The sequence below is a fragment of the Alosa sapidissima genome, chromosome 19 (genome assembly GCF_018492685.1).
Source record: "Alosa sapidissima isolate fAloSap1 chromosome 19, fAloSap1.pri, whole genome shotgun sequence".
NCBI classification, from domain to species: domain Eukaryota; kingdom Metazoa; phylum Chordata; class Actinopteri; order Clupeiformes; family Clupeidae; genus Alosa; species Alosa sapidissima.
Window position 1 is genome coordinate 27,051,051 of NC_055975.1, and position 12,500 is coordinate 27,063,550.

Genomic DNA, 12,500 nt, shown 5'->3' on the forward strand with positions numbered 1-12,500 from the left:
TCTCCGAGTGGTCCTTGGCTCTTGGAATTGACTATCCTTCTGACTCCCTGGTCAGAAATATTGCGAGGAGATCCTGCATGGCCGGTTGATGATGCAGTGATGTTTCTTTCACTTGCAGATAATGGCTCCCATGCTGCTTACTGAAGATTCTGAAGTTTGAAATGCATCTGTAACCAGTTTCATTGATATGTTTTGAAACAATAAGGTTGCAAAGGGTCTTGGGAGAGCTTTTTGCTTTTATCCATCATGAAATGTTTCTTGTGTGACACCTTGGTAATGAAAAACCTTTTTATAGCCCATCAATATGTAGGCTACTAACCAAGCTTATATTAATTTGCACAGATAGAAAGGATAACTACTCCAACTACTTACAGATTCCAGCTCGTTCCTTCCTTTCCTTGCCTTAGTGCTTTTTCTTAGCTTGTTCAATACTTTTTCCCTGTGTTATTCCACTTCATTACACATGACTACTTATGGAGTTGTTTGGATTTTTTATGTGTGGATTACCTGAGTTATTACTAATGCCTGGTGAAAATGTTGTGCCCCCCGTATTCCACTTTTCAAGGGCCCTCTCCTCCATTGGGGCCCTATACTTCCCACTCTCCCCCCCAGTTCGACGCCCTTTAATCTGCTGAACCTTCCGCTCATTTCCAAATATAAAAAAAACTCTCTGCAACTCACATTGGCCTGCCTGCCTCAGCTGCCTGTGAGGGGCTTTTCAGTTGTGCTGGATTACTGTTCACTGCAAAGCGACGCAAGGATGAGTGCAACTAACTTTGAAAATCAACTACTGCTCAAACTTAAAGGAGAACTCCGGTGATTTTTCACATAGATCTCCATTTCTCAACGTCACCGAGTACTGTCGGTATGAACAAAACTGAAACAATCGGTTTTTACCTAGCTCGAGTTGCTACAGCTACAGCGCTACACACTGGGAGCATGAACATGGCTGCCTTAGCTGCTGGCTGCAGCAACTCGAGCTAGGACCAAAGTCCTTTTCAGGCAAGAACCTCCACTCCACTCGGCGGCCATATTGCAAAACTTTTTGGGCACTTATCGTGCATCTATTTCGGCAGAAATGCGTGTGCGTAAGGCTTCACGACACCAATCTTGCTCCAGCAGTGAGATCACAACAGATGATTGGCACGATGTCTTCACAGCACACCACATGATTGGCTCAATGTATTTTACAACACACCACATGATTGGCTCAATGTATTCACGTCAACGTTTTGCCGCGGAAGGGTTGTGATATTTGTAGACAACTGACTAACCCCATGCATTACTATGGAGGATTTTTTGAGTGCTGTATCTTCTTTTTGAGTGCTGTATCTGTATCTGGTACCCCTATACCTATACACCCATAGCTCATATACCCATACACCCACAACCCATATACCCATAGCTCATATACCCATACACCCATAACCCATATACCCATACACCCATAACTCATATACCCATACACCCATAACCCATACACCCATAGCTCATATACCCATACTCCCATATCTCATATACCCATACACCCATGACTCTTATACCCATACACCCATGACTCATATACCCATACACCCATAACCCATACACCCATAGCTCATATACCCCATACACCCATATCTCATATACCCATACACCCATGACTCATATACCCATACACCCATGACTCATATACCCATACACCCATAACCCATACACCCATAGCTCATATACCCATAACCCATTTACCCATACACCCATAGCTCATATACCCATACACCCATAGCTCATATACCCATACACCCATAACCCATATACCCATACACCCATAACCCATATACCCATACACCCATAGCTCATATACCCATACACCCATATCTTGCGTACAGCCGCGCTCCTCCTAGTCGCGTACCTGTGTGTATGTGTGTGTTCTCTCTGTCTGGCGGTGTGAAAGTCTTTCCTTCCCTCTCGTCTGCCTCTGCAGGATAGTCTGGGTGGCAACAGTCGCACGGCGATGGTTGCCACGGTGAGTCCGGCAGCAGACAACTACGACGAGACGCTGTCGACTCTTCGTTACGCCGACCGCGCCAAGAGCATCGTCAACCACGCCGTGGTCAACGAGGACCCCAACGCACGCATCATACGAGAACTCCGAGAAGAGGTGGAGAAGCTCCGAGTCCAGCTCACCCAGGCTGAGGTACACACACACACACACACACACACGCACAGACCGCACACACACACACACACACACACACACACACACACACACACACACACACGGGATGGGGATGAATATGCACACACACACACACACACACACACGGGATGGGGGATGAATATGCACACACACACACACACACACACACACACACGGGATGGGGATGAATATGCACACACACACATACTTGTCAGCTCAATTTGAGGAACAAGCTTTTTGAACTTTTAGAGTTGATGATGAGTGATGTGTGAAGGGGACTTTTTACCAATTTGCACACAATTACAAGATTCATGAAATTGTAATGAGCAGTGTAGAGTGCTGTTTTTTTATGTGTGTGTATGTTTTTGCTTATGAGTCTGTGTGTGTGTGTGTGTGTGTCTATGTGTCTGGTGTCTGTGTGTGTGTGTGTGTGTGTGTGTGTGTAGTCCCTTAAAGCCCCGGAGCTGAAGGACAGGCTGGAGGAGTCGGAGAAGCTGATCAGGAGATGACCGTCACCTGGGAGGAGAAACTAAGAAAGACAGAAGAGATCGCTCAGGTACACACACACACACACACACACACACACACATATTCCCATATGACTCACACATGATATCACTCTTAAATAGAAAACATTTCAATACTCAAACGCATGAGTACACAAACATATTCATATCTACACACACTAAAAATAGCACAATCCCATGCAGAGATCGTCTCATACATCACAGAACTAAAGTATCCACATACATATTGCTCTACATTTGTGTGTGTGTGTGTGTGTGTGTGTGGTGTGCAGTTAAAGTAAAGCTTTGCTGAGAAAAGGCTGCTTCAGTAGGCTGTGAGTCAGTGTTGACAGAGTTTCCCCTCTGTGGGTGACTGGGTGTGGCCCTGGCCATCTGTGAATGGTGTGTGTATCTGTTGGTCAGCGTGTGTCTTTGTTAGTTGGTGTGTGCGTGCGTGTGTGTGTGTGTGTGGTGTGTTTCTGTGTATGCTTGTCTAAGTGGTATTGTGCTTGTTTGTCATGGGTGTGTGTGTACGCGCTTGTGCTTGTGTGAATGAGTTTTTATGTGTGTGTTTTTCATATCTATTGTGTGCATGTTTGTGTGTGTGTGTGTGTGTGGTCCACAGGAGCGTCAGCGTCAGCTGAGAGTCTGGGCATCTCGCTGCAGTCCTCTGGTATCCGCGTTGGAGAGGGACAAGTGCTTCCTGGTCAACCTCAACGCTGACCCCGCCCTCCAACGAGCTGCTTGTCTACTACCTGAAGGTACCACCACCTGTCACACACACACTCACATGCAAAATCACACATACTCGTATTTTCACAACTCATAAACTTACAATATCACTATTTCCCCACTCACTCACTCACTCACTCACACACTCACTCACTCACACACTCACACACACACACACACACCTGCATATATTTCATATGCAAATTCACACATACTCATAATCTCACAAGTCTCATAAACTTACAATATCTCTCTCTCTCTCTCTCTCTCTCTCTCTCTCTCTCTCTCCTCTCTCTCTCTCTCTCTCTCTCTCTCCCCCTCTCCCTCTCTCTCTAACCCGCCGCATGCACACACACTTACATACATTCATATGCAAATTCACACATACTCATAAACTTACAGTATTTCACTATCTCTCCCCACTCTCTCTCTCACACTCTCACACACACATACACGCGTATGTTTATTCACATGCAAATTCACACAGATAAGCTTGCAAAGCTCATTCACAATCTGTCATTGTTTATCACTCTCTCCATTGCTCTCTTTCTCTTTCTATCGCTCCCCATCTCTCTTTCTTTCTTTCTCCCCTTATCTCTCTCTCTCTTCTCTCTCTCTCTCTCTCTCTCTCTCTCTCCCCATCTCTCTCTCTCTCTCTCTCTCTCTCTCTCTCTCTCTCTCTCTCTCTCTCTCTCTCTCTCTCTCTCTCTCTCTCTCTCTCTCTCTCTCTCTCTCTCTCTCTCTCTCTCTCTCACACCACACACACTCACCCTCACACACACAGATGTCTTGCAGTGTAAACTGCACTAGCTGTGCTCCTGCGTCCTGCTGTAGTTAGTGTGTGATTGTGTTCGTAGTCTGGCGCTCTAAGCCATCCGTGCCCCTGAGACTACTAGGCCCAAGTGTGTTGACATGACGTTCTGATCTTTTTCAAATCCGAGCCACGTGTGCGCTGGATCGGACTGGCCTTTACTGTGCCACACACACACACACACACGCACACACACACACACTCTGAAGCTGTTTTTTTTTCCACTGGCTTTACATTAAATCCCTTGCACAAACTTTCCTCCCTGAGAACTTTCTAAAAGTGGACTTCCTGAGTATAACAGGAGAGGCTTTGCTCTACTCGGGCTGCATGTGTGGATGTGCTGTGGAGGACCATACCCTCAGTCTCAGCCCACTTATGAGAGCTGATCCAGTTAGTCTTACCCCCTTGAAGGATATCCAAGTGATCAGACCTGTGTCTCTGTGTGTGTGTGTGTGTGTGTGTGTTGGGGGGGGGTTATTGTTTTTGGTCAATATTGATATTACAATTATTTGTATAATTAAAGTTAACACGTGTGGATTAATTGCACAATTTTCATAATTGCGTAATTTCAAGCTAGCACAAGTGGATTAATTGCACAGCCCTGGGTTGGATGTGAGAGTGTGTGTTGTTGCAGGCGCTGGCTGTCTGGCTGACTGGAATGGGTTACCGAGGGGGGGGGGGGGGGGGTTCTTATCTTAAAGACCTGCCTCGCTCTTTGCCCCCAGTCTGTGGGTGGTCAGCTCTGGCTGATATTAAGCGCTTTCAGATATAACCTCCGGAGTACATGCGGAGGTTTGTCAAACGGAGGTCCTACCCTTCGGATGATTCAGATATGATGCTAACCTGCGGACCTAATACTGACCTTATACGGACGTATGTGTGAACGACATACACGCACATTACAGAATCTCCGTGTGGTTGTCGAGTGAGGGGTGGGGGCTTGTAGAGTTCACAAGATGCGAGATATGACGCAGAATATATGCGGCCGCTGCCTGTCACAGCTGCTTTTTGTTTACAACGTGTAGCCTATGCATTATGTAGGCTAAAGAAGACAAATCTATTGTGCGTAGGCTAATACTTGAAGTAGGCTAGTCAAGTAAGCAAACGGTATTTGTATGTGTGCTTCGAATAAACACATTTATCTGTTTCAACGTTATGTACCAGAATTACTTGGCTATAGAACCCCACATCTGGTTTGCGTTGGAGAGAGAGCATGCAGAAACTTTATGGTAGGCTACCAGCCAATTCAGTAGGCTAACTCAAGACTGCAAGGCCATCATACAACGTTTTTAAGCAATAAACAAAATACTAACATAACAGTGAAGTTGTTCGTTTTTTCATGGTTTATTTTTTCCAAAAGCATCCTCTCCCCATGTGTCTATTGCTTTTACGTAAGGAGCTTGTTGCAAAGTTGGCTTTTCTTTGTTTTCATTTTCTCTAGGCATATATGCTCAACAAATATCAGCGAGCTCAGCGAGGTATCAATGAACAGAAAACCATGTTGGCTAACAATTTATTAAATACTCCTGTTATTGTCGTCAACGACGTCGCTGTAGGCTACTGCCTTTTCAGCGCCTTCTGCTTATGGTGATTCAGTCTTTTGATTTCGTTTGCCATGCAGTTGTAGGCTACAACGTCTCTTGCCGTTCCCTTCATGTGTTCTATCAAAATGTTGTATGCCCTCATGGACAGTAGCTCCGTGATGTCTGCATCTTTCCAGGTCGGAGATTTTCTGGACAGCATTATGCCACTCCATCATAACACTGGCATTTAAGTCAGATCTAACCACATGGACGCACGAAAGAAACGTCACCAACACGCCCTCTCACTAGGTGTGATCTTAACCGCATGTCCTACGCTTCATTCAGACACAGCACATTTACATAATGTCCGGAGGAAATACTAGGGGGGGGAGTAGTATAAACACCGGGTGAATTCGGACTTTCACATGACCGGTTATGTCGTTCAGATATACGGCCCCACCGTTTAACATCGGCAGAACCTCCGGTCTTACACGTATGTCTGAAAGCGCTTATTGTCTTGACGGGCTCGCTGTGTGTGTGTGTGCGCATGTGTGTGTTTGTGTGTCTGGGAGGTGAATGAGAGTAGGCCAGTCATCTAAGGCAGATTTGTCTCGGAAAGTAGAGGTTTGTGGCATGCGTGTGTGTGTGTGTGTATGTGTGTGTGTGTGTGTGTGTGTAAATATGGGCATATCTCCATCAGGCTTATCTTGATGTGTGATTTGTGTAGTATGGAAGAATTGTGCTTTCATCATAAATCATAGGCAAGCCTTATTTTGTGTACATGCGCTGAAGCAGTTAATGTGCTGTCTGTGTGTTTAAGACCATGCTAAAGTAAATATATTATGCACTCTCTCCCTGTGTTTGTGTGTGTGTGTGTGTAACTGACTGTAGGAGCACACTAAGGTGGGTTCGGCCGATTCGCAGGACATCCAGCTCTGTGGGATGGGCATCCAGGCGGAACACTGTGTCATCAACATCACGTCGGACGGAAGCGTGCTTCTCACACCCTACCGCAACTCGCGGTACGCAAACGCCATCCTCACCACAGTCACCCCCCCCCCCCCTCTCCGCACCCTAACAGCATTAGCTCCCCGGGGGAGAATCTCTAGTGGTTAATCACTGCCCAAGGATCTGATAGTGCCTTCTCCCTTCTCTGGCCTGTATCTGTGAGCAGACATGGGCCTGAAATATAATAATCAAAACTGGCTGGTGCACCACCACCCCCCCCCCCCCCCCCACCCCCATATGTAATCATATCATCTTGATGAATGAAACAGTTCTAGAGCATGATGACATGCTCAACGTTTTACCCAACGCAGATCCCCATCTGAAGTCTTTGAGAGTGTTTCTATGTTGTGGAGTTGCTATGAGGTCTCAAGGTAGATTTTCATGTCAAGGGTGCTATTATTTAGTGGAGTAAGTGCTCACACTTTTTAGTCAACTCGGAGAGTTTAGGTCGTTGCTAAGCAAACTGTTGTCATACTAAGTACTAGGGTATTTTACTCAAGTGAATGTTGCAATGAGAAATGAGAAAATGTTAACTTAATGGCAGAGCCTCCATCTCTAGATAGATAGATACTTTATTAATCCCCAGGGGAGATTCAAGATCTCTTTATCTCTAGATCTCCTCAGGGCTCTATGAAAGGCTATGTTAGGTAAGAGCCCTCTGCGTGAGGCTTTTGAGTTCCATTGTCTCCTGTTCTCACCACTCTCAATTGTCCTGTCTCTTTAGAACGTGTGTCAATGGTTCCCCGGTAACCAGCCAGCAGCAGCTTCACCATGGCGACCGCATCCTGTGGGGCAACAACCACTTCTTCAGGTAAGCCCATTAGAGGCTTCATTAATTTCCAGTTGATATATCTGCCTAGGGGGCTATTCGTGTCTGATTTTGAGTGTCTGAGTGTTTTCACAATGCATTAAGTTTGAGTGTATTATTATTGTAATATAAATACAAAGCATTAAGTTTGACATTAGTACATTATTATTGTAATATAAATAGATGGCTTTGGGGTCCGCCAGCCAAAGTTCAACATTATCAGCATCATCTCTAGTCCTGTGAATAATTTACATATGAACACTCCTTTTCTATCCATCTCTCTCTCTCTCTCTCTTTCTCTCTCTCTCTCTCTCTTCTCTTTTCCCTCTAATTATCACATTTCATTTCATGTCATTTCACATCTGTTCTTTTTCTGTTCCTGTGTTGTTGTTCTTCTCTCTTCTCCTTTTTGTTATGTGTCCCATGTTCAATTATTTTTCGCTTCCTCTCTCTTTCCCTCTCTCCCTCTCTCTCTCTCTCTCTCTCTCTCTCTCTCTCTCTCTCTCTCTCTCTGTCTCCCTCCCTCTCTCAGGATAAACCTCCCTAAGCGCCGTTCGCGGGGCGAGGAGGAAGAGGGTGAGGGCAACATGAAGACCAGCACCAGCAACGAGCAGCTGGACGGCGACGGCGACTCGGCCAGCGAGGTGTCCAGCGAGGTCAGCTTCAGTTACGAGTTCGCCCAGACCGAGGTCATGATGAAGGCGCTCAGCAGCAACGGTGAGATGAGCCACAGGGAAGTGTGTGTGTGTGTGTGTGTGTGTGTGTGTGTGTGTGTGTGTGTGTGTGTGTGTGTGTGTGCGCGCAGCTAATACCAACAATTTAACCTAAACTTCTTCTATGGATAACAATCTAAAGATGAAACACCTGCTGCTAAGATGTAACACTAGCAGTAATGTTAGCAATTTGTATGGGACTAGTGCAAAGACTCATATTTAATACTTTAGAGAGCTTCAGCTGCTCAGGCTGAGCTCATTATGAAGACACCCGAGCTGCAACAGTGTTTGCAACATTGTCCCGCGAGATTCATCACTCAGCCACTCTAATGTCATGACGCACAGTTTTGATGTTCAACTCCTTGTCTACAAATGCCCCACAAATGTGATGTTAACCTCTGGGGGTCCTAATTTTAAAAAAGGCTAGCAAAGTCTATTAACAGGCAACATTCTCATGTGTGAATTATAGGCATCATCATGTGGCATGGGGATGCATTGAGCTGACTCGTCCATGTGGCTAAAGTCTTGCCTGTGGTGTTAAATTAGCCAATAGATTTTGCCTAGTTGAAATTATCTTCATTTAGACTTAAAACGTTGAACTTTTCCACTCATTCAAATTAAGGCCTGAGGTGTTATTTGTGTGATACACAGTCGCTCCGCTTGTTTAACGTCATCCACTTGTCCCTACGTCCAAAGATACACCAGGCAAAGCTTTCCCCTTGCGTTCCAGCCGATTTCTTCAGCAGAATGTTTATTCACATCCTATAGAACATAGGATGTGACCTCACCAGCGTGTCCTACATCTACATTCCCCAGTCAGTTGTTCGTTCCTATGCTCAGAGACAGGAGTGGGTTTGGCACTGCTACTGTTCTCCTGAGGCTTCAGTTCCCCTTCACTACGCTAATACAGTGAAGTTGCACACCCTTCACATTTCAGGCTAATAAAGGATGAGATTCTAATCCTCTCATGGCCTTATTTGTGGATAGAATAGCCAAAGAATGTGTGATCATTCCCGACAAGTGACCAGCTAATAACCACTACTAATGGCTTTATCCGTCTCAAATTAGAGACTGGAGGCGCTTTATTTCAAAGCTGCTTATCCTGAAACTTTTGCCACTTTAGTCAAGATCTGCTAAATTTTAGCAGGTCTTCACAATTTGTGTATAATCTTAAAAAGGCTCCATATCCACGCGCCAATACAGAGCTGTTATGAGTACGATTATGATTATGACTGATACTCATTATTGATACTTTTGCTACAACTACAAGCACCATTTTTCCTATAATGTCACTGATAACATTGCTTCTCCTTCACCGTTGCCGTTATTGCTACTGCTGCTACCACAGCTACTGTCACCTATTGCCATTACTGCTAATACTTCTACACATGACGATAATGACGACTATGATATATCGTCATATAAAAAGGCTCCATGTCCCCACACCAATACAGAGCTGTTATGAAGACGATTATGATTAGGACTGATATATTCATTATTGATACTTTTGCTACAACTACTGTCGTCACCTATTGCCATTACTGCTAATACTTCTACACATGACTATAATGACGACTATGATGAAACATTTAGGATACTAAGAGAGTGTGTGTGTGTGTGTGTGTGTGTGTGTCAGACCCCATGCAGGCAGTGCTGCAGAGCCTGGAGCGTCAGCACGAGGAGGAGAAGCGGTCAGCGCTCGAGCGGCAGCGTCTCATGTACGAGCAGGAGCTGCAGCAGCTGCGCAAGCGGCTGCACCCCGACCGACAGAGCACGGGCGGCTCGCAGACGCTCTCACAGGCGCCGCCCTCGCAGCACGCCCAGGGCGCGCAGTACCGCAGCTGGGAGCGCCTCAGCGTCGGGTCGACGTCCGCCAGCGCCCAGCAGAGGCTGCGACAGTGGAGCGAGGAGAGGTGAGTTGGGCACTCCCGGCACGTCTCAAGTAGCGGGTCACTGGGTCAGGTAGCGCGGTCACTGGGTCATGCTAGTGTGACCTCATCATGACCTATGACCTCATCGTGACCTCATCATACCAGTGTCAGGAGGAAGAGGTGATTTGGGCACTCCGGGCACGTCTCAAGTAGCGGGTCACTGGGTCAGCGGCACTAGGGTCACGCTGGTATGACCTCATCATACCAGTGTTCAGGAGGCAGAGGAGAGGTGAGCTGGGGACTACTGGATTACACGGCCGGGCTGTAGAAGTGTGTCCGTGTAGGTAGCCTACTTAAGGATGCTAGTAGACCCCAAGCTAGTCCACAGAAGTAGAGCAAGGCTGGGAGGGATTATTCAGTGTAGAGGTGAAGCATCAGCACACCAAGTAGTGGTGGGTGAGGAGTGTGCTGGATCACTGGACTGGAGGTGGTGTGTCACACGCAGAGCATGTGGCCTACAGTAGTTGTACCTTTGGGTGCGGAGAGGTGTTTTGAGGATGACAGGATTTTTGGGCAAACTCAGACTGGCACAGAGGAGAGGGTAGCTAGGGACTGCTCACTACTACTGGACTACAGAGCTGCTGGACTACAGAAGTGGTTTTGATTTTCTTTGGCACACTAGCAGTGGGTGTGGTTTTGTAGTTCTTTGGCACACTAGCAGTGGGTGTGGTTTTGTAGTTCTTTGGCACACTAGCAGTGGGTGGGGTTTTGTAGTTCTTTAACACACGAGCAGTGGGTGTGGTTTTGTAGTTCTTTGGCACACTAGCAGTGGGTGGGGTTTTGTAGTTCTTTGGCACACTAGTAGTGGGTGGGTTGAAGAGCAGTAAGACAGGTGCAGGTGCATTACTGGGTGGAATTAATGCTGCTTTCGAGATGTCTCGTAAATCCGCCGCCCGAGTTGGAAAGTGTTAATTACCCAGCTTTCTTGCGGCATTTTGGGCAGGCACGCCCACTTTACCTCGGAGTACTTGAGGGTACCCCAAGGTGGACGTACGACCTTACAACAAACATGGCTGCGCCCATAGTTGAGATGAGCTGACATGTATTTTTTTGCGTATGTAGGCCTACTGTGTTGGTCATGTTAAAGTTGATGTAATGCTCTTACACACTAGATTACATTGCTGCTTCAATCCGGTCACCAATTCATGCATTGCACGGTCTTGCTGTGCCTGCAATACAATGTAACAATTTGTTTTCCAGCCGTTTAGCTAGAGGCTACATGTAGCACAAAACAATAACAATTACTAGCCTCCTGCTAATGCCCCTCGTGGCTCGAGAGAAAGACGTTCCTAAAGCCACTCATTGGTACATGTTGTACGGGTGAGTGTACGATGATTTACGAGACATCTGGAAAGCAGCATTACTACAGTGGCACCTCATCGCGCTGGTACAAAGTGACCAGGCAAGGAGGACGGAGCTGGACTGGAGGACATATAGGTTCCATAGGTGTGCTGAGGATTACAGGATTACTGGGCTAGACTGCGAGAGTGGAGCTCCGTCACCTGTATGGGAGGTTGAGGACCGCTGAGCTGAGCTGGGATGGGGGGGCGTTGGGCAAGATGCCAGCCGGCCTCGTGACCTCGTGATGTAGAACACCCGAGTCAAGCTGGCTCGCACCAGAACACCAGGGGTGAGGAGAGGGCAGCTTAACTGAAGTCTGAGTCACAAAGTAAACAAGTCCTGCTAAACATGTCCACACCCCTAAGAGCAGCACAGACCACAGCGTTATCAGTCAGAGCTGCAGGGCAGACCCCTCTTAAAAGAACACACCAACATTTTGGGAAATAAAATCATTTGACGTCTATGTTTAGATAGGTATCCTTCTCTTCTCTGTGCGTGCAATAACACGTCACTGTTAGCCTAGCTTAGCATAATTCACTGGAAGTTTCCTTTTAGTTATAGGCTAGCTATATGCTAACTGGTCCAACCCACTTCCAGTGAATTCAGCTAAGCTAGGCTAACAATGTCAGCCTGGGTGTGTTCCTTTGCTTTCAAGCCTCCCGGCAGACTCCACTTCAGTAGCTGGTAGCGTTCTGCCATTGGAGTTCCGTCTGGTCACGTAGGGTTGAAAGGCCTTCACAGTTAGCGGGCAGCACCTCTGTGAAGGGGTAAAGCTAATGGTCACATCACCTCACCACACCATGCTGGGCTAAGCTGGTTAAGCTGCTGTGTGGAGGAAGATCATGTGCTACATTAGTGTAGCGCAGCCATAGCATGCCAGCTGAGCACGATCACAAGGGAGGCAATGTCAGTCCAGTGGAATGTCAGTCTTGGATTGAGTTGGATTGC

At 46.7% G+C, this 12,500-nt stretch overlaps 1 protein-coding gene across 1 annotated transcript in view; it reads left to right on the forward strand.

Moving 5' to 3' along the window:
• Nucleotides 1–12,500, forward strand: part of kif13ba (kinesin family member 13Ba) — an 81,150-nt gene that overhangs the window by 40,239 nt on the left and 28,411 nt on the right. The window contains 11 exon segments of the mRNA XM_042071820.1: nt 1,964–2,176; nt 2,626–2,674; nt 2,677–2,735; nt 3,311–3,323; nt 3,326–3,375; nt 3,377–3,418; nt 3,420–3,446; nt 6,643–6,773; nt 7,484–7,570; nt 8,100–8,284; nt 9,917–10,193. Coding sequence (XP_041927754.1) covers nt 1,964–2,176; nt 2,626–2,674; nt 2,677–2,735; nt 3,311–3,323; nt 3,326–3,375; nt 3,377–3,418; nt 3,420–3,446; nt 6,643–6,773; nt 7,484–7,570; nt 8,100–8,284; nt 9,917–10,193 — 1,133 coding nt within the window.